Genomic DNA, 22,517 nt, shown 5'->3' with positions numbered 1-22,517 from the left:
TATTTTGCATTTATTCTTTGCATAATTCTATATACTGTACAATTTGTTAAGGGAACCCGACGAATTGTTGCTGTAAAACGCAACTTCACATAGGTGTGTCGGTGGTCTAGTGGTAACAAGCTTGACTGTCAATCCAGAGGACCGGGTTTCGAATCCTGGTCCAGGCACTGGAAATTTCTGAAATGCTCTTGAGTGTCTCCCACCTTACATGGAGGTCTGTACTGGTTCTTCCCAGGAAAGATGGCTTCGCGTGTATCGGTGCTATACACTGAACACGTTAGAGAACCAGCCTGTCTATTCGCAAAGAGCTCGACCAAATTAGCCAGACATGTCTGCATCTAAGAACGATTTCTCTCTATCTGTTCCGGGGGTTTATCTCACTCTGTCCCTCTGGCCAGATCGCTCTGTGTCTGTACTAGTAGAAGATGAATTTCGCGCCCTGTGTGGCTGCGTTTGCTATATATAAAGCGCCTTTTTAAACGTGTTCATCATGAAAAGGGCGCTATATAAATCTGGTATAGTAATAATAATAATAATAATAATAGTTTTACAAATTTCGACCAATCACAAATTATTTCTATAAACAGCACCAATCACAACAGACTTCTGCTAATAGTTAAGGAGGCGAGCGTTTATGATAGGATATTTGGTATCCAGCGACGGACGAGGTCACATCGAGGTATCTATTTGTTTTTGATTAATTTGTCACCATTAGATAAAATTCAAATTTTTAAATATAATAATTTTCTAGGGATTTGGTCATCTGTTACATTCGGTACTTTCGGATCAAGGACTGCGTTTAATTTAATCGTCACGGTGATAAAATCTTGGTACTTGAAAATAATCTGAACCATGTTTATGGAGTGCTCATCTCAAACATTGTTTTTTTGAATATTGAATATATACAGAATATGGTCCTGTAGCTTATTTCTGCAGCTGTCACGGTAAGAGGTTTTAATACAAGCTTTTAGCTTACTCCTCATTCCCATCACATTAATTTATGTTTGTATGAAATGCATATTGGAAAATAAATATTGTTTAAACCACATAATGCACGGAGCGGCGCCTGGGGTTTTAAGGGAAGCCGCCATATGACCTATAACTGTGTCGAACCAAACATAATAAATATTCATCATGATGTTATAACGGAGACGTTGTACAGACCAGGTACCTTGGGTACTAATTCGCAATGATAACGTGATTCCCGCACCGAAGCGAAGCCGCGTCAGTTTCCTAATTCGTTTAGCTTGAACATTGACAAGTAACTGGTAAAATAGTGCAGTCGGGTAAATTGCAGATACCAATAGTAAATCATCAAATCGTTATGAACGAGTGCTAATCCTCGTGAGGATCTTTTTATTCAGTGTCTAACTCTGTTTATCTATATGTTTTCTGATCCCGTATTATTCGTGTTTTTTTTTTTCCCTTTGATTGTTGGTAATTGCATACATGTCGACGTTAAATTCTTTCTTGTATGTTTTGCAGATGCATTTAACTAATATCATCTCTGATATGATACTAAATTCTTCTCATCTCATTTATTTCAAAGCCGCTGTGTCATAGAGAAAATTAAGAAAATATTGATACAAAAAAAAAAAATAAAATTAACTGCCGTCGCTAAGTTTCGAATAAATGTATAGAGCACTGGCGTCAGACCAGAAAGAAATGCCTCTGTACATGTTATACCCTACCCCTTGGTATTCTATAAGAACCATGGGAAAATATACTAACCCGTTTCAATCGTACATTTCTCAACTTAAATGCGTTTCGGTGAATGGGTACCTAGTATATTGAACAAGCGATAATTTTTTTTTCCAACGTGCACCAGTCACATTGTCTCAATATTCCATATTGCAGAGATTATGAACATATTTTATGCTTTCGTCAACGTTACAGAAAAAACTTGCGTGACCTTCCCTAATGAACATCCGGTCTAGAGGTCACGGCAGTGTGCACATGTTAGGCGAAACGTAAACAAACAAAAACAGAATTTAAAAAAAAAATCAAAATTTTACACTAAAACTCGAAATGATGAATGAAATTCATCTTGTATATGATTTTCATTTTGAAATCGTACATTGGTCTACATCTCTTCTGTTTATTTTACACATTTTCACATTTTAGCGAACACGTGTAGTAAAATGACGATTGACATACATTTTCACAAGAGCCAATCAGAATGGTTTTGTAATCTAGAACGGAACTTCACCAGGGAAGGTCAAGCAAGTTTTTTGTGTAACGTTGAAAAAGCTATAAACTACGCGTTGTTTTTGTAAGATAAGAAGTATTGAAGAAATGTGACCGGTACACAATGGAAGATAAACTACCACTTGTTTGATATCCATAGTACACATTTACCGAACTGCGTGCTTTAGGTATGAAATGCGGGGATTGAAACGGGTTAGTATATTTTCTCCTTCATGACCATGGTTCTTATAGAATACCTAGGGGTAGGGTATAACATGACGTACAGAGGCATTTTCTTTCTGGTCTGACGCAAGTGATATAGAGTAGCTGATTTGTAATTGCTATGCTTCGTTTAAATCTATTTATAGCTATATTTGTAAACATCGCATAGGTATACCAGGCGCGGATCCAAAAACGTTTCATGACGGGAGGCGGGGTGTGGGGGGACCTGTTTAGAACAAAGGCGTTATGGGGCCGAGCGTAGGTTATGCCTTTATTGTAGCCATGTATGAGTTGAGCATCGAGAAACTGAATATAGGTCCAGTTTATAGTTTAGTTTATACGAGCTGAGTATTAAGATGTCAGGTTAAATGTAAGAGTTACAGCTTTTATTAAAAAGACTAAGGCTGAACATCCAAACGGACATCGTCTTACAGGAACTTCAACAAAAATGACAGTCAAGCATTTGTTCCAGCTTATAGTAGATTCAGCAGAACATCCTTAATTACTTTTTTTTGTTAATAGTTATTATACTGAATGATTTGCCTGACCCCTTAAATGATTTAGCCAACATTCAAAATCATTCAAAAATCATTGGTATGCGAAGCATTAAGGCCAGGAAAAGTGTGTATGTGATAGCAAGGTCTCATCAGCTCTGCGTTTTAACAAAGGGCATCTAAGACATTGTCACTTTAGCGCTTGGACGCATTTCATTGTTCAAGATATATAAAGACGTGGGAATTTCACTAGATCATATAACTCTTATCTTGATAGTCTTGGTTTTGCCATGTTCAAATCAAAGCACTGAGAGGACTGATGTGGGCAGCGGTTGACAGCTTCTGGTAATGGGCATGAACAGTTAGCTTAAGTTTGGTGATTCTAGTTAAAGTACTTTTGATTAATAAGCATTTTCAACCTTTTTTTACCAAATCAAGGGGTAAAACTCTGCTTTTACTCTGTCAAAGGGGATAAAATAATATATGAGCAAAGCCCGTGTGCTTATTGAAAATTTTGTAAGGTTTGGTTAATTTTGCTCAAAATCTTTTTTGAATATAAGCATTTTTTTAACAGATCAATGGGAAACACCCTGCTTTTACTGGAACAAGGGGAATAAAAGTAAATGTGAGCAAAGGTCATGGATTAATTGATAATTATGTGATGTTATAACAAGAGCTTGTAGAAAACTTGCATGAATTAACTGACAAGGAACAGATATTATTTGGTCAAATCTCCCGATCTCATGATCCTAGGCCCAAGCGTTCTCCAGTTAAAATCATCTGGAAACTGATTTGTCTACAGACCGACCAACATCCATCATCAAACATTAATATTTACAATATACCCCTCCTCCTTCGAATGAGGGCAATTAAATTTCAAATTAGAAGATGCCCATGTCTCCCTAGTCCCTAAATGCATAGACGTAATAGGCCAGAAGTCAAAGGAGGATAGGAGCGAGAGAAAAAGAGACACTAATGTTTGGCTGCAATAGAGATAATCTACTTGGCATGTCCAATCATCCTATGAAGTTACAAAATTTTGGGTCAAATGGTTCTCAAGTAAACCGTTTTCCATGTTCAGGCCTCTGTGACCTTGATCTTTGATCGAGTGAGTCCAAAATCAAAAGGGGTATTCCACTCTGCATGTCCAATCATCCTATGAAGTTTCAATATTCTGGGTCAAGTGATTCTCAAGTTATTGATCAAGAAAGAATTTTTCCATCTTCATGCCTCTGTGACCTTTCCCTTAAGTCAAGTGACCCCAGAACATTAAGGGCCATCGACTTTGTAATTCCTATCATCGTGATAGAAGGTTCTGGGTCAAATGATTCTAAAGTTATTGGTTGGAAACTGTTTTCAAAGTTCTGGTTCCTGTGACCTTAACTTTTGATCAAGTGATTCAAAAATTAATAGGTGTCATCTACTCTACATGTTCAATCATCCTATGAAGTTTCATCATTCTGGGTCAAGTGATCCTCAAGTTATTGATCAGAAACGGGTTTCCATGTTCTGGCCCCTGTGACATTGACAGATGTTTCATTTTATTTATTTTTTTTCATATGAGATCTCATCTTGGTAAAAGCAGGCTATGAATATATTATACATAAATATACATAGATAAAAGACACTTCAGAATTTAAACTAAAAGCAACAATAAGCGAATATTTACAATGAAATTAAATGTTTCATTCAATTTTAAAACAACCAAAACAAATCCTATTATCTCCAATATCAGCACACATCATGATCTGCGGGTTGCATTCAGTCATTTTTCAGCTGTAGATTAATATAATATGCCTCATAATCATGACAATATGCATGTTTTAATATTGTTATATTTTCTGGTCCTTTGGGATCATAGAGTCCATTCAACATATGTGTAATAGAGTTCTGCTTAAGCCGGTGCTAGGGGGCGTAAGAGATGTTGCACATTTCATTACCTCTCATGAACAGACTCAATCAAACCGAGTTTGCTATTATTCTTCTTGGTTGCATTCTATGCTCGCAAAGGATGTTTTTACGAATTTTATTGTTCAAATTCAAATATTGAAATTTGAAATTTTTCTAACTTAGTTTGAATGATCTCAAATGATTTCATTGCAGTCTTCCGAGTCCCGCAATTGTGTAATTATCCGAGAAAAAAGCGTACGCCAGAACGTGAATATTTGGGGACGAAAACATAGCGAATCTACCGGCGATTAAAAGGCGAAATTGTTAAAAATGTTTCTTTCGAATTAATTATACGCTTTTATGAGTTGTCAATCACAAACACCGGCTGGAATGTAAAATTAAATCAAATTGAAGTGCATTCGTTCGTATTTTCGGGAAACATGTACGAATATTTCGCCCCCTCCGTTACGGGTGCAATTATTTTCCTAAGTCGTGCAAATAAAAATTATTTACGTCAATATTATGAAAGGATCGTATCTTTCTTTCTGAAAAATAAATAGGATAACACCTCTTCTGTTGATATTGCAATATATCTTTCTATAACCCCATTTCTATTCTACAAAGTTCAACGGATACACGAGTGCAATTTTATCCGAAAATAGAACGCATGCCGTGCTAGTTAGATGTTTTCTGATCATGTGACCAAAACAAGCTCTTTGGTGTTGTTATAATAATAAAATTTCGATTAACTTTTCTATCAGGAACTGAGTTTTAATTTAAAACGTTTACAAAAGACGCAACTTGGTTTTAATACCGATTATAGATCTACGCGGATAGTGCTGAAGTACTATACTATTTTTGTACGTTATTTATAGTTTATTTTGGTCACGTGATGAAGAGTTGTTTTGGTTATGTGATCAAAGCAAGCATGCTCATTTTCATACGCGTTGTATTTGTTTTAAAATATAGATTACGACAAATTTGTACTTAAGCAGTGCAGTTTTTGATAAAGTTGAATCTCAGAAGCGTTCTGAAAGTTAAACAGACTTGAATTACGTAAAATTTATAGAGGACATGGAACTACTTGTTCTTCGGTTTCGGATAAGCGTTTTGACCGTAAATTTGTGGTATGGTAAATCTGTGGTCACGCTTCGCTGCCCACAAAAATCTTTGTTTTGGCATACCCCTTCTGTCATCTTTTTGGCATATTCATTTGATCTTAGTTTTGGTATGTCTCTTTGGCCTTAGTTTTGGCATGTCCTTTTTGTTGAGTTGTCCCAAATAACATGCACTTCTGACTTCACCACTTCTAGATTAGCAATTAGATACGAAGTAAGGTGTACGGAATTCCCACCAAAATTATAACGTGCTGGGTTTGATCAGTATCAGTTAAATCGGAAGTATTAAAACTAACGAAATCAACACATTCCTTTAACAAGTAATTAAATGGTCTTGACCTGCACCAAATTACCAGATGAATTTTATTTATTGATAAAACTATGGACAGTGGTAACCATATTTATTGATAAAATTATGGACAGTGGTAACCACACCGATGTCTTATCCAATTCTACCTATCCATCTAGAAGCAGGGAACAGATACAAATTATTTATGGATATTACATGAGAAATGCTTTTCATAGCCTTGAGTATAACATTCTTACCTAGTTTTGGAACAAACAGCAGAAGTAGTTGCCAAAATATAAGCTTTACATTTAAATACATGCACAGCTGTAGCTGGTGTGCGCTCTTGATACTGAATCCCCTGATTAAGCTATATTGAACAAACGTTTATGTCCACAATGCTCAACTTTACTTGATCATGTAACAAATATACTAGCAACTCGTTACCACACTTCTACGCGCATGTCATTTATACTAAAGTCCCTTGTACTAAACAACGTATAACTATCCGTGTCACACTGTACTAAACAACGTATTCCTACTCATTTCTCTAATGCTCAGTACCTTGTACTAAACAACGTATTCCTACTCATTTCGCTAATGCTCAGTACCTTGTTCTTAACAACGTATTCCTACTCATTTCTCTAATGCTCAGTACCTTGTACTAAACAACGTATTCCTACTCATTTCGCTAATGCTCAGTACCTTGTACTAAACAACGTTTTCCTACTCATTTCTCTAATGCTCAGTACCTTGTTCTAAACAACGTATTCCTACTCATTTCTCTAATGCTCAGTACATTGTTCTAAACAACGTATTCCTACTCATTTCTCTAATGCTCAGTACCTTGTACATTGTTCTAAACAACGTATTCCTACTCATTTCTCTAATGCTCAGTACCTTGTTCTAAACAACGTATTCCTACTCATTTCTCTAATGCTCAGTACTTTGTACTAAACAACGTATTCCTACTCATTTCTCTTATGCTCAGTACCTTGTTCTTAACAACGTATTCCTACTCATTTCTCTAAAGCTCAGTGCCTTGTTCTTAACAACGTATTCCTACTCATTTCTCTAATGCTCAGTACCTTGTACTAAACAACGTATTCCTACTCATTTCTCTAATGCTCAGTACCTTGTACTAAACAACGTATTCCTACTCATTTCTCTTATGCTCAGTACCTTGTACTAAACAACGTATTCCTACTAATTTCTTTAATGCTCAGTACCTTGTACTAAACAACGTATTCCTACTCATTTCTCTTATGCTCAGTACCTTGTACTAAACAACGTATTCCTACTAATTTCTTTAATGCTCAGTACCTTGTACTAAACAACGTATTCCTACTCATTTCGCTAATGCTCAGTACCTTGTACTAAACAACGAATAACTATCCTTGTCACATTGTACTAAACAACGTATTCTTACTCATTTCTCTAATGCTCAGTGCCTTGTTCTTAACAACGTATTCCTATTCATTTCTCTAATGCTCAGTACCTTGTTCTAAACAACGTATTCCAACTCATTTCTCTAATGCTCAGTACTTTGTACTAAACAACGTATTCCTACTCATTTCTCTAATGCTCAGTACCTTGTACTAAACAACGTATTCCTACTCATTTCTCTAATGCTCAGTACCTTGTACTAAACAACGTATTCCTACTAATTTCTCTAATGCTCAGTACCTTGTTCTTAACAACGTATTCCTACTCATTTCTCTAATGCTCAGTACCTTGTACTAAACAACGTATTTCCTACTCATTCTCTAATGCTCAGTACCTTGTTCTTAACAACGTATTCCTACTCATTTCTCTAATGCTCAGTACCTTGTACTAAATAACGTATTCCTACTCATTTCTCTAATGCTCAGTACCTTGTACTAAACAACGTATTCCTACTCATTTCGCTAATGCTCAGTACCTTGTACTAAACAACGTATAACTATCCTTGTCACATTGTACTAACAACGTATTCCTACTCATTTCTCTAATGCTCAGTGCCTTGTTCTTAACAACGTATTCCTATTCATTTCTCCAATGCTCAGTACCTTGTTCTAAACAACGTATTCCTACTCATTTCTCTAATGCTCAGTACTTTGTACTAAACAACGTATTCCTACTCATTTCTCCCTTATGCTCAGTACCTTGTACTAAACAACGTATTCCTACTCATTTCGCTAATGCTCAGTACCTTGTACTAAACAACGTATAACTATCCTTGTCACATTGTACTAACAACGTATTCCTACTCATTTCTCTAATGCTCAGTGCCTTGTTCTTAACAACGTATTCCTATTCATTTCTCCAATGCTCAGTACCTTGTTCTAAACAACGTATTCCTACTCATTTCTCTAATGCTCAGTACTTTGTACTAAACAACGTATTCCTACTCATTTCTCCCTTATGCTCAGTACCTTGTACTAAACAACGTATTCCTACTCATTTCTCTAATGCTCAGTGCCTTGTACTAAACAACGTATTCCTACTCATTTCTCTAATGCTCAGTGCCTTGTACTAAACAACGTATTCCTACTCATTTCTCTAATGCTCAGTGCCTTGTACTAAACAACGTATTCCTACTCATTTCTCTTATGCTCAGTGCCATGATCTTAACAACGTATTCCTACTCATTTCTCTAATGCTCAGTACCTTGTACTAAACAACGTATTCCTACTCATTTCTCTAATGCTCAGTACCTTGTACTAAACAACGTATTCCTACTCATTTCTCTTATGCTCAGTACCTTGTTCTAAACAACGTATTCCTACTCATTTCTCTAATGCTCAGTACCTTGTACTAAACAACGTATTCCTACTCATTTCTCTAATGCTCAGTACCTTGTACTAAACAACGTATTCCTACTCATTTCTCTAATGCTCAGTACCTTGTACTAAACAACGTATTCCTACTCATTTCTCTTATGCTCAGTACCTTGTACTAAACAACGTATTCCTACTCATTTCTTTAATGCTCAGTACCTTGTACTAAACAACGTATTCCTACTAATTTCTCTAATGCTCAGTGCCTTGTTCTTAACAACGTATTCCTACTAATTTCTCTAATGCTCAGTGCCTTGTTCTTAACAACGTATTCCTATTCATTTCTCTAATGCTCAGTACCTTGTTCTAAACAACGTATTCCAACTCATTTCTCTAATGCTCAGTACTTTCTACTAAACAACGTATTCCTACTCATTTCTCTAATGCTCAGTACCTTGTTCTAAACAACGTATTCCTACTCATTTCTCTAATGCTCAGTACCTTGTTCTTAACAACGTATTCCTACTCATTTCTCCAATGCTCAGTACCTTGTACTAAACAACGTATTTCCTACTCATTCTCTAATGCTCAGTACCTTGTTCTTAACAACGTATTCCTACTCATTTCTCTAATGCTCAGTACCTTGTACTAAACAACGTATTCCTACTCATTTCTCTAATGCTCAGTACCTTGTACTAAACAACGTATTCCTACTCATTTCACTAATGCTCAGTACCTTGTTCTTAACAACGTATTCCTACTCATTTCTCTAATGCTCAGTACCTTGTACTAAACAACGTATTCCTACTCATTTCTCTTATGCTCAGTACCTTGTACTAAACAACGTATTCCTACTCATTTCACTAATGCTCAGTACGTATACCTTGTACTAAACAACATATTCCTACTCATTTCTCTAATGCTCAGTACCTTGTTCTTAACAACGTATTCCTACTCATTTCTCCAATGCTCAGTACCTTGTTCTAAACAACGTATTTCCTACTCATTCTCTAATGCTCAGTACCTTGTTCTTAACAACGTATTCCTACTCATTTCTCTAATGCTCAGTACCTTGTACTAAACAACGTATTCCTACTCATTTCTCTAATGCTCAGTACCTTGTACTAAACAACGTATTCCTACTCATTTCACTAATGCTCAGTACCTTGTTCTTAACAACGTATTCCTACTCATTTCTCTAATGCTCAGTACCTTGTACTAAACAACGTATTCCTACTCATTTCTCTTATGCTCAGTACCTTGTACTAAACAACGTATTCCTACTCATTTCACTAATGCTCAGTACGTATACCTTGTACTAAACAACATATTCCTACTCATTTCTCTAATGCTCAGTACCTTGTACTAAACAACGTATTCCTACTCATTTCTCTAATGCTCAGTACCTTGTACTAAACAACGTATTCCTACTCATTTCGCCAATGCTCAGTACCTTGTACTAAACAACGTATAACTATCCTTGTCACATTGTACTAAACAACGTATTCCTACTTATTTCTTTAATGCTCAGTACCTTGTACTAAACAACGTATTCCTACTCATTTCGCTAATGCTCAGTACCTTGTACTAAACAACGTATAACTATCCTTGTCACATTGTACTAAACAACGTATTCTTACTCATTTCTTTAATGCTCAGTACCTTGTACTAAACAACGTATTCTTACTCATTTCTCTTATACTCAGTAAATAACTATTTGTACTTGTTTTATTATGACACTTATGTATTTTTTTTTTCTGACAAAAATACCTATTTGGTGTTTGTAATAAACCTTGAATATTGAAAAAAGAAACACGGGTACCTATCATTTTTATTTTTTATCTTAACTTGCGACACACAGATCTATAAATATGCAAAGTTATAGAAAAATGTGTCCGCTAGCAACAATTATGATAAACATCTTTAAGGATATTTGTACGCAACCTCACTACTGATCTGGCTTAATCCGGCCTTGTCAAAGAGTGGGCAGGACTTATCAGGTCAGTCCAGAGATAAGAAAGATGCTGATAAAGCACCATTATCACAATGAAAAGGAATGTCTATTAATGTCAAAAGCATGGTTCTCTCCGTTTTATTGTTTGCCTCCAATAGGAAAATTTGCAGACATTATTGGCCACTGATATTAGGGCCAGACTTGGTAAAATGAATCATTTGGCCCGAAGGGAAAGCTGTTTTATGTTTAAAGATTACTTATATATATGTTTATGATGGTTTTTATTTGTTTCTCCAAACCGTTTATTCCCTTGGTGGATGCATTTTTAAAAATATTGAACTGAACTAAGCTTTACTGTCATTGTATTTAATCACAGATGCTAAATCTATATTTTTCTGAACTTCGTTCAAGTACTTTACAATAACTTGTGGAGGACACGATTACATTAGCCAAAAAATGATCGAGAAACATTATTTGATTAATCGATCATGTTTCGTATGCTCACTAAGTTCTGTAACAAATCACTATAAGCACTACATCCAATGCCAGATAAGGATTGCTCTCTGGTCAATTCTAGAGAACAGCAGTATAAGAAAATCAATGTCTGGGTGACAGTGTGTCTGGTATTTAGTTTGTATAGATATAATAAGACCCAAAATATTGAACGGCTTCTGTAGGTTGGGGAAAGTAATACTGGATGGTTCCGGAAGTTAAACTGTTGATTTAAATTAAGTAAGAAACTAGAATGTTTGAAAATTAGTTCTTTATGTCTTCAAAGTGAAAATTAATGGCTTATTGTTAATGGTTGTTGCTTATGACGCTATGTTTAGCATATTTTTGGAATCAGACACTGGAAGAACAGATATTATCCAAGGAGAAACAATGATAGCTCAACCTCGACTAGTCTAAAGTTTAGTCTGTCCGCAATATCCACCTTCAAGATGAAAATACATATATTATATCCTGGTCAACTGATGGTCCTTTTTAGTTGCATATATTGTTCTAGATGGGCATAAAGTGAATAAAGATATTCAGCAATATGAGCTGAATCCGATATTACGCCATTGTACGCCCCTGTCAATTATGCTTGCAGACATTTTATCGATCGGTCTGCAGAATTACTCATCTGTACATCATAAATGTACTGGAACAACAGAACATTCTGTTGCTGGATTGTGGTTTGTAAAGTAATAGACATGCCACATATCCATTGACATCGATAAAGACCACGTGGTGTCATATATCTCGTTAAAACATTTTATGTATCCCGGTTTGCTACAGAGCTATATGAAAAAGAAACAGTGGGCATCAAGTGCAAGTCAACAGCTGTGCACAAAGCGCTTTGTTGTCTGCTCAAGAGTGTAAAAACGAATAAACAGCTAAATCTTGTAACATCTTTGATCAATGTAATAGCTGGCAACGGAAAATTGATGCGAAAATAGTAGATAAATAAACGATTTCTTAGGTATAATATTCCATATGTAATACTCAGGGTTATAGCTCAACAATCATACTGCAAGTCTATACGTCAATAATGCATAATCTAGGTCAGAGCTATGTACATAATGAAACTTTTCATACCCCACTGCAATGTATATGACTTCGGTGACTCTGTAAGATGGTATTTATACCAATAAAACATATATTTTCCTAAGTGCAAACTACAAACTGCATACCAACTTAACGCCTAACGCAAATATTTTACCTGTTTACAGGTAAAACTATTTAAACTAAACATTACACAACCTTTCAGTTTTTGCATTATAACAAACATTATATAAATAATTAAGACTATACTTACAGGCTACGCTTAAGAGAGCATATCTTCTAAAATCCATCTTTTATCAAGTAGAATATTGGTTTCACGCTCTCCGGTACTCCTGCAAGCCTGCCACTGTATAAGAAATTATTCAGCAGCTGACGCTGTACAATATATTGATTCTCGCAATGATGCGTAACATTGGGCAGGAGTTTAAAATACGTTATTTCTCAGATAATGTTGTATTGATCTTAGACTTACACAGTCTGTTGAGATTAAACATTTCCCATTTTATTTAATTTTTTAAAAATATATTTCAACGTTTCTGTGGCTCCCTTTTACTGTGGCTTATCTAGAGACAGAGGCTAGAGATATTGTAAATTTTATCAGAAAGTGGTATCAGTGAGGATTTTATGGCCAAGTGCTTTTACATTTAATGACTCTAACGACTGATGCCAGTCTATATTGATCTATGAATGATGTTATTTTAGTGAGGTTATTTCTTTGAAAAAAAAAAAGGAAACATGTAAAATATGCAAGTTCATCTTAAAAATTGTTATAGAACATTGGGCCTAAAAAAAAATTCTTTGTTTCCGGTAACATGCCAAAAAAAATTAGGGTAGGTAGGTCGGAATTTTTTTTGAATTTTTATTTATTAGGGGAGACTTTTCGGAAATTATTTTTGTGTCAAAAAATCAATACAAACTGAGGGTTATACCTTAAAAGTATCAGTAAGTTGATAAAATTGTATTTCATTGATTTACTGGAAGAAAAATTAAAGAAATAGCTTTTGCCTTGGGAATGGAAATGGTTAGCAATGGGACATCAATCTTTCCCAGAAATCCAGAGGGATTTTCCCATGGAATATATTTCACATTGTGAATGTCTTCCAATGGGAAGAGGAAAATAATTGTAAAAGTATTACAATTGATGAATGCATAAAATGTGCGGTGGAGAACAAGAGGATACCGATATATAACATTATTTATTGAAGAAAATGATATTATCCCGGTGTTCAGAAGAGCAGCTGTCTTTGACCATACATTCAAGAGTTTGGAAAACGTCTTAGCTACTTATTTCAAAAATGATTCAAGAAGATTTTTACATTAAATGTAAATATAGTAAAACTTACCCAAGAGACCACTGTAGTTAAAGAACAAATTGTCATTAAGAGACCTCTTTTTGTCCTTAAAGCTTCCATTAAATGTTCTCTTAAGACGCAGACTTTGAAATTATGAAAACGTGTGTAGACAAAGGAATGCTGAAAAAGCTCAAATAAAAAAGTTGATTGTTGATTTAAATATGACAAATCGTGAACATGACTTAACTTTTTGTGAAAATTATAGCACTATACAGTGTCCAAACATTTATCAATATCCTTCAAATACTATTTCAAGGAAAAAAAGTGAAATAAGTTTATTTTCTATCTTTTCATTTTGCATACTGTTAGCTAAAATGCAGTATTTAGTTTGTTTACAAAGTACTGCATATGAACAGATATGGTGGTCAAGAAAGGCCATGTTCCAAAAGTAAAAGAGTAAATTCCCCTTAATACATTAAACGATTACGGTTGCAGAAGTTGAGCTGCATGTAGTAAGGGCCTAGAAATGATTCCATTATCAATTTTAAATTAATTTACGAAAACACAATCCATTTAAACATTGAAACACATTAAACAAACTTCGGAATACGTATTTTCTTGAAACTTTTAAAATGGTTGAAAGTCAAATCGATATAAGTATGTGTAAAATAATATAACTGTAAATAGCGCTTTCAAATTTGATCAAATGTTTTACTTAATAGCATGTTTAAAATGAAATGTCACATTGAACAACTGTCTTGATTAATTTACACATATATTAAGTTGGTTATTCGCTTTGCAGAATAATTCGCCATCTTTTGCGCCCAAACTGAACTCTTTTGCAAGTCGTATTACCATTTCCGGTCCTGGCGTGCATAAAGAAGGAGCGTGATGACCTAACAGTTGGCGCTATGCATGCGCGAAGAAACAGTTCTGTCATATTTGTTCTAAAGTTTACAATAATATTCATATTAGAATTGAAATAATTTATAGGAAAACGTTGTTTAAACACTATTTATACACTCGGGTGGTTATACGTCGTTCGAAATAATTGACTCGGGCTGCGCCCTCGTGAAATAATTGCGCCCGGCATTAGTGATGGGCAAATCGGTTAGATTTGCCAATCGATTAATCGGCATAATCGGACAAGCCAACCGATTCGATTAATCGGATATAATCGGATAATCGGTTACTCTAGTTGCATATGTATAAGTTCACCTTACAATGTATCTTGTATGTCATTACTTAAGAAATGAACCACACGTACATCAAATATTCTATTTCTTTTGTATCCCTTCATAAACACGAGTAAGTTAACAGCATGAAAGCAAAATATTTGTAAAGATTGTAAACTATATGACCAGCCAACTTGGAACCCCTCTGCAACCAAACCAACTCCTATTGAACCATCCAAACCAACTTCCCATGTTCATGTCATCACCTGTACACTTAGCCCAACACACGGGGAAGGAACTGTTACACGAGACTCGGTTGTGGAGGATATCATGTTACAGATTTAGGATGCTTCTGTTACAGTATTCCTGGATAACGTTACAGCATTCGGAGGATAATAAAAGTTGTCGGTATTTTGTTTGCCAAAGATGTGGTAAAGATGTATCTCTTTTTTTTTTCAAAAATAAAAATTGTTTTTCTAGATCAGTGATATGCACGTCTGTTGAGACATGGCTTAACCTGCGAAGCACTGTATATTGATGTCAATCAAGCGTTTTATGACAAAATTCGAAATTTTGATAGAAAAATATCTAATAGAAATTGATTAAAAGATATTCCCTTGCGTATTTCATGCAAATTTGCATTGATTAAAACCCTCTTCAGGCAAGGACTTATAATACGAGGTAGAAAAATTACTGTTGGTCTAATATTTCGTGGTTTTACAGAATGTTGCAGTTTAGCAGGATATGTTACAGTTGTTGGGTGCTGCTTCTAAATGTGTTACAGATTTAGGATGATACGTTTTCCTTCTTCATGATTCTGTTGTTAGATGTAAATACTGCTAAACAACATTTATTTTGTCATTTGAGGCAGTCAGACATTTACTAGAGTGGCGTTGCTGTTACGACGTTTAAAACACAGGAAAGTCCACCTAACGGGAGAAGATGTCGGTTGTGATATGTTAAGAATCACATATGATGAACAGTTGATGATACAAGTTATGCAGAGCAAATCTCCCATCCCTTTTCCATGCAAATTGGAGAAGATGTCGGTTGTGATATGTTAAGAATCACATATGATGAACAGTTGATGATACAAGTTATGCAGAGCAAATCTCACATCCCTTTTCCATGCAAATTGACCGATCGTTTGAACAATCTCCAAATACATCGGTTGTTAAATGTTTTTCATAACTTCTAATTAAATCACCAAAGAAATCGCGGAGCGAAATCGAAAAATGTTTTAAGTGTGCATTTATTTATTTTCACATGGATCACTTTCGTTCAAATCTAAAATGAGAGCGAGTTACTTTGTTTATAAGGTAACTCCTAATTTTTGAACAACCCGAATTTAATGTGCTCGTGCTCGCGTTTACGCAATGCTTACAGTCCTGAGGCATGCCTTCTAAGGTTAGTAATTGAAGTCCATCTTTGTTTCATATAAAAAAGGACAACTTCATGTCGTCTTTACGTATCTTTAGAGAACATCACTTTTTCCTACACCAAATTTTACATGAAAGTTCTATCACAAATTAACGAAAAAATGAAAAGAAAAAAAGTGGGTTGAATAGTTCCTAGTGAAATGCCAGTCAGTTGTGGTCTGCTACCCTAAAATGGCGCATATTTGCTCTCCTCCGCGCATTAATCACCTACTTCTGGTATTGATCTGCAAAACTTGTCATGTGGGTGGTATGAACATGAAAACCGTCTCATTTCATGCAGAATGTATTCTAGTAGCGAAAAGGTGTGATTAAAACATTCGTTCTACACAAATTTGCGCAAGAAAATGGGAAAATTAGGATCTTTTTATTATGGACTTCTTTCGAACGTCACGGAAGCACATTTTCGACCGAATTACTGACCTTATTCCTGGCGCACTGTCCTGAAAAGCCCTTGACACCGTCATACACACAAAGACAAAGACGCATATATTTTTATATGAAAATCCTGAAACATTATACATTTTAACTATGAATTGCGTATAAAATCCTCTGTTAAATGATATAGGCTCCTAACTGTGACCAAACAGATTCAATGCTTCAGATTAGCCTATTTGATTGTGCATGTTTGCCAAATCTTAATTGCGCATTCCAACAGTAAACACGTATACATGTTTAACAAAAAAAAAAAAAGAATATTCTGTTATTTGAAATATAGTTTTATTGCACATGTGCGAGTTGTCGTGAGAAAAGCCAATAAATTTCTTAAGGTCTCCATTACCGATTCCGAGAGGATATTTTCTTTTAAGCTTATTAGTACAGCGCAACCTCTGTAGAGCAACACCCTTTGGGAGACGCAGATATTGACCTCTGTTGAGAGGTTGTTGCTCTACAATGTTTTAATTGATAGTAAATTTCAAATATGGGAAATTTTGATGATGTTGTTGTGGAGAGGTTTTTGCTGTGGAGAGGGCCGCTCTGTAGAGGTTGCACTGATTGAAATCGTTGTTAAAGACACGCATTGCCAAGCTCTTCTGAAGCTAGGACACATCGTTTGCTAGCTTAATACATGTAGCATAAACAGGCACTATTTATGAAAGAACAGCTTATTAAAGTGCAAACGACGATTCAATGCGAATTGGTGACTATGGTATCATATACATTGGATATAGAACACTGGCTTTCCATTGAAAATGTTTATACATGTATATCATTTTATTATATATACCTGATGAATCAGATTTAGAATTTCGAAATTAGAAAAAAAATGCACTTGGTATAATATATTCGTTACATCTTATAAAAAATCCCGCATAAGTCATGATATGTAAATTTTATTTGCTATCCTGGTATTGTATATTGCCAAAATGTATTCCAAAAGTATCATCCTAAATCTGTAACACATCCAGAAGAAGCACCCCACAACTGTAACATTCTATAAAACCACGAAAAATTAGACCCACATTGATGTTTCTACCTCGTATTATAATTGCATGCCTAAAGAGTGTCTTTATCGATGCAAATGAGCATAAAATATGGTTGAAACATATTTTAATCAACTTCTTTTAGATAATTTTCTATCAGAATTTCGGATTTTGTCACTAAACGCTTGATAGACCTCAATATACTGTGTTTCACGTGTTAAACCGTGTCTAAACAGACGCACATACCATTGATCTACAAAAACAAGATTTACTTTTTGCAAAAAAGAGAAAAATCTTTACTATTTCTTTGGCAAACAAAACACCGACAGCGATTATTATCCTCCGAATGCTGTAACGTTATCCAGGAATACTGTAACAGTAGCATCCTAAATCTGTAACATGATATCCTCCACAACCGAGTCTCGTGTAACAGTTCCTCCCCCGTGCAACAGATGAACATGCAAGGTCAACCTCAACAGTCAATCCTGTCAGACATGGACATTCAGAGGATCAGACTATCACTTAGAGAAGAAATTTCATGTATGGTGAAAGCTGAAGTCAATATGCAAGTACATGAACATGTCAAGCCTTTGTATAAAACAATAGAGAACCTGCAAAAAAGAGTCAGTTACCTAGAACAAGAAAGTGACAATGTAGCTCAATACAGCAGAAAGTTGTGTGTACTGATTAGCAATGTGCCTGAAAATGAAGATGAGTCAACTGATGACATAGTATTGAATGTTGCAGATGTTAGTGGCTCAACAATCTCAAAGTATGACATTGAAAATTATCACAGAATGCCAAGCAGAAAAGTTAATACTCTTCTTCTTTTTTACTTTTATATCCGTTAAGTTTAAATTCCTTCATATTGTTTCAAAGGGCATTGAATAGTTTTTTTCTTTATGCATTTATAACGTATTGTAAAAATATCTTGAATAACTTTTTTCTCTTCTTCTTTTCCAGGATCATTGGGGTTACGAACAGCTAAAGCTGCAATCCGTGCTTTTGTTATTAGTTGTTTTATTTTGTGATGATGTGCTTTTAAAATAAATTTCTTGCCGCCAACTTTTAGTCCATTAATAAATATAGTAATTATTGATGGAACAGCACCAGCAACTGCTACAAATATAGGAATAGCTGGAACAAGTGCTAATGCAGCTGAACAACCAAAGATACCTGCTGTAATCTGTAATCCTGTATTTACTCTTCCACAAAATTTATAACTTTTTCTGTAAGCAGCAGCTAGTTTAGTTAGGTGAATAATTAATTGATCTATTGTTTCTATTCCATTATTAGAAATTAGATTTTTATGACTCATTTATACAATATATTTTTTTAATTAAATTTCTTCCAGTTCGCTAAATGGTACCCAAATATTAAATTTTTCATTGTAACCTTTCCATTTTACTAAAGCTTGTTTTTTCTTATAGTCTCGTCTGATAACTTTTTTTATTCTAAAAACTTTTTGTGTAGTAGCTAAAAGTTCTTGTTCATAAAATGAACCCTGAATTATTTCATCATTTAAATCTTTTATAGTGTATGTTCTGGGATTTGTATTATTAATTCCATGAATTATAAATATCTCCTCTGTCCAGTTTGGTGTATATCCTTTTTCAAAATGTCTTTTTAGTTTGCTTAAGCGAACACGATCACCAATTTTAAATTTTTCTTTACTCTTTGGTATCTTTAAATTACCATATAAGTTAAAGTAAACAGTATCTTTATTTAAGTTTTTACTGGCTTTGGTTGGTGTCATTTTTATACTAGAGTGTTTTGTTTTGTTATATTTATCAACCATATGCTGCAAATTATCTAAATAAGTATAAGTATTATTTGCTGTAAAATATTTCCACATTATTCTTTTTAAACTTCTATTAAATCTTTCGATTACTACGGCCTTTCCTTCATTAAATGTATGATACATGTTAATCTTATTTTTATTCAAAAATGATTCAAACTTTTTATTATAAAATTCTTTTCCTTCATCTACCCATAAATTTTGTGGACTCCTTGCAGTCTTCGGGGACTTTCGTCCCTGAATTCTATCTTTTAAAATTATTTTTTCAAATGCTTCAGTAACAGATTCTCCGGTTTTATTCTTTAATGGAATAACCCAAGCCTATTTACTGAATATATCAATAACGGTTAACAAGTACTTTACTTCTTTATTATATTTTGAAAAAGCTTGCATATCAACTAAATCGGCAGACCAAGTATCATCAATATCATTGACAATCACTCGTCGTTTTGTAAATTTTCTTTTAATTGGCTTATGTAATTTTTCTGCTAATTCATCACTCCAACGGTAGCTTGGTACAGTCATTTCGGGGGTGTACTCTACCCCTTTTTCCCGTTTTTTTTACTTTCGTTTTTGTCCAAAACCAAGTTTATATTTCGTTTTAATTATAGGTTTCACAACTAAATGTTTTGCAATCTTTTCCCCAAATGTTTTTGATTTAGTGTTATTTAAGTTGGAAAGCATTTGTTTGTCACATGTACTTTTTTTACACTGTTGTCATAGCAAAAGTCATGGTCCATACATACTGCGTCTAGTTCGTTGATAGGAGGTCCATTATCTAAAGGATTTCCTGGCCCACAATAGTTATATCCTGGAAGTGTTAAACCTTTTTTAGGTAAAAAAGGTAACATTGTTTTATGGATGTCTAAATTACCTGCTGTCATAGTACTTTTAACAAACTTTGATTCCATTCTTCCACAAGACGAACAGGTAGCCATTATCATTTTTCTCCCGTTTTTGTTATAACATAATGAGGATTTATATTATCAGTAAATCTTTTTTCTTTTAAAAAATATATTTCATTTTGCAAACCCATCTATGTTATATGTATTTTAATTTAAATCACACAATATCAAGACAAAACAAGTACGCTCTGTGGATATTATTGTTTATTTTTCATTAAAATGTTACAAGATAAAGTACCGTTGTATGATTTATTGTATAGAATACTAAAAGTTAACAATCAAAGAGTAATGAACAAACAATTATAAATTATTTTAAACTATTTTAAGTGTGGAGTTTAAATACAGAATCTCTTAAATTTTCCTTCTGGATTTTATTTTTAAATATATGTTTTCTTCGTTTGGTTAAACAAAAGATTTTAATAAATAATTTATTAAAATCTTTTGTTTTTTTAACTGGTCGACTTTGGATTTTTTAGAAGAGGGTGGTTAATCAAAATTGAAAAAAAGAGTCCCAGAAGCGCCATTTCTTATACTACTTCCGTAAGCGGACACTATAACCACGTCGCTAAAGTGTTAACCCAACAGCAAGACTGTTAGAAGTGGCCTATAAACCTACTGTCACTACACCTCTCCCTCTTTACTATTCAGAGCTCACCAGCTCTGCAGAATTGCACTCCATGCGCACCGTATGAGTCCGTCAAACACTTCTAACACCATTGAAGCTACCCCATGGGAGAGAAAATACCAAAGTCCTTGAACCCATGATCTCATGATCCGTAGTCGGACAACCACGTCGCTAAAGGGTTAACTCAATAGCAAGGTTGTGGAAATGGCCTATAAATTATGTAGATATTAACAGAAACCTGTGTTTACTATACAGACTAAGCAGAAGTTTGTAGAAACACACGTGTAACATGTAGAAATTAATAGAAACAGGTGTGTAGTAAGTGGACTATGTAGAAATTAATACAAACACGTATGCATTCTGTAGATTAGGTAGAAAGTAACATAAAACATGTGTAGTCTGTAGTCTACATTAAAATTGATAGACATACACGTGTTGTCTGCAGACTAGGTAGAAATTTAACAAAAACATGCGAGAGTAGGTTTTTAGACTACGCAAAAGGTCACGGAAATGAATGTAGTCTTTAATAAATAATTTTTAGGCGAGTTCACCCGCTTCCCGAGTTGATACTAACTTTCTGAAATCAGATAGTGCTTATTTTTTTCCTAACATCATCTAAATGTCTCCGCTAAATTAAATAGTTCCATTCATGAGTAATGCGGATGAATTTACAATAATGATGTAGTTGTCAAGCCCTGGTTACAACACTAGCTGGTTGTAGGTCAAACTGACCGATTAGATTATATTAGATTTATCTGTCATAAAATAGTGCAGACAACGATTATATCACTGACTGCAGTTTAGATTATAATTTTACTATTGGTATTCAGAATGCACATTGTAGGTGTTATCATGTTAACAGCAGACTGCCTGATTAATAGGTAATAGAAAGAGCATTGAAACTTGAGTGTAAACGATTTGTACGAGGGGGCATAGCCCCCGAGTATAAATCGTTTACCCGAGAGTTTTAATGTTCTTTCTGTTTTGTATCATAACCATCCATATATGGTAGTTGTAGGCGTTCCACACTGCAATATACAGCAGTTCAGTGAGTACTTAAAATCCTTGCTTTACAAATGTGTAAAGCCTAGGTAAAATAAACCAATGCTAGAGCAGAAAATCAATAAAATACACCTCGCTGTCTACTGTTCCAGACACGCTGGCATACTTTCCTATCCAACAGTGCGGTAACTAGCGTGCGGGTATTAAATACCTGCACACTTTTAGTTACCGCACTCTGTACTCAGAGTATACGAATTACCTGCACCAAATTTGTTAAAAAAAACACTGAGCTATGATACAAATGTGTTTATACTGAACTGTACACTGACAGGTTTTCCAAATTGACCAGAAAGTATTTAGGCTTGCTGGTTGTTCATTGTAATATATAAATATTTGGTGTTC

The 22,517-nt window shown here is 34.6% G+C and overlaps 1 protein-coding gene across 1 annotated transcript in view; it reads right to left on the bottom strand.

Annotated features, from left to right (window-relative positions):
• The window catches only part of LOC123556025 (uncharacterized), a 39,116-nt gene extending 26,248 nt beyond the window's left edge, over positions 1-12,868 (bottom strand). Inside the window, exon 1 of the mRNA XM_053547680.1 lies at positions 12,712-12,868. Within this exon, the coding sequence (XP_053403655.1) occupies positions 12,712-12,748 (37 nt within the window). The 5' untranslated portion in view covers positions 12,749-12,868. The remainder of the gene's footprint in view (positions 1-12,711) is intronic.
• Positions 12,869-22,517: the final 9,649 nt, after the last annotated feature.

This window comes from Mercenaria mercenaria, chromosome 7 (assembly GCF_021730395.1).
Source record: "Mercenaria mercenaria strain notata chromosome 7, MADL_Memer_1, whole genome shotgun sequence".
NCBI classification, from domain to species: Eukaryota; Metazoa; Mollusca; class Bivalvia; order Venerida; family Veneridae; genus Mercenaria; species Mercenaria mercenaria.
This window is presented reverse-complemented; position numbering and strand designations above follow the sequence as displayed.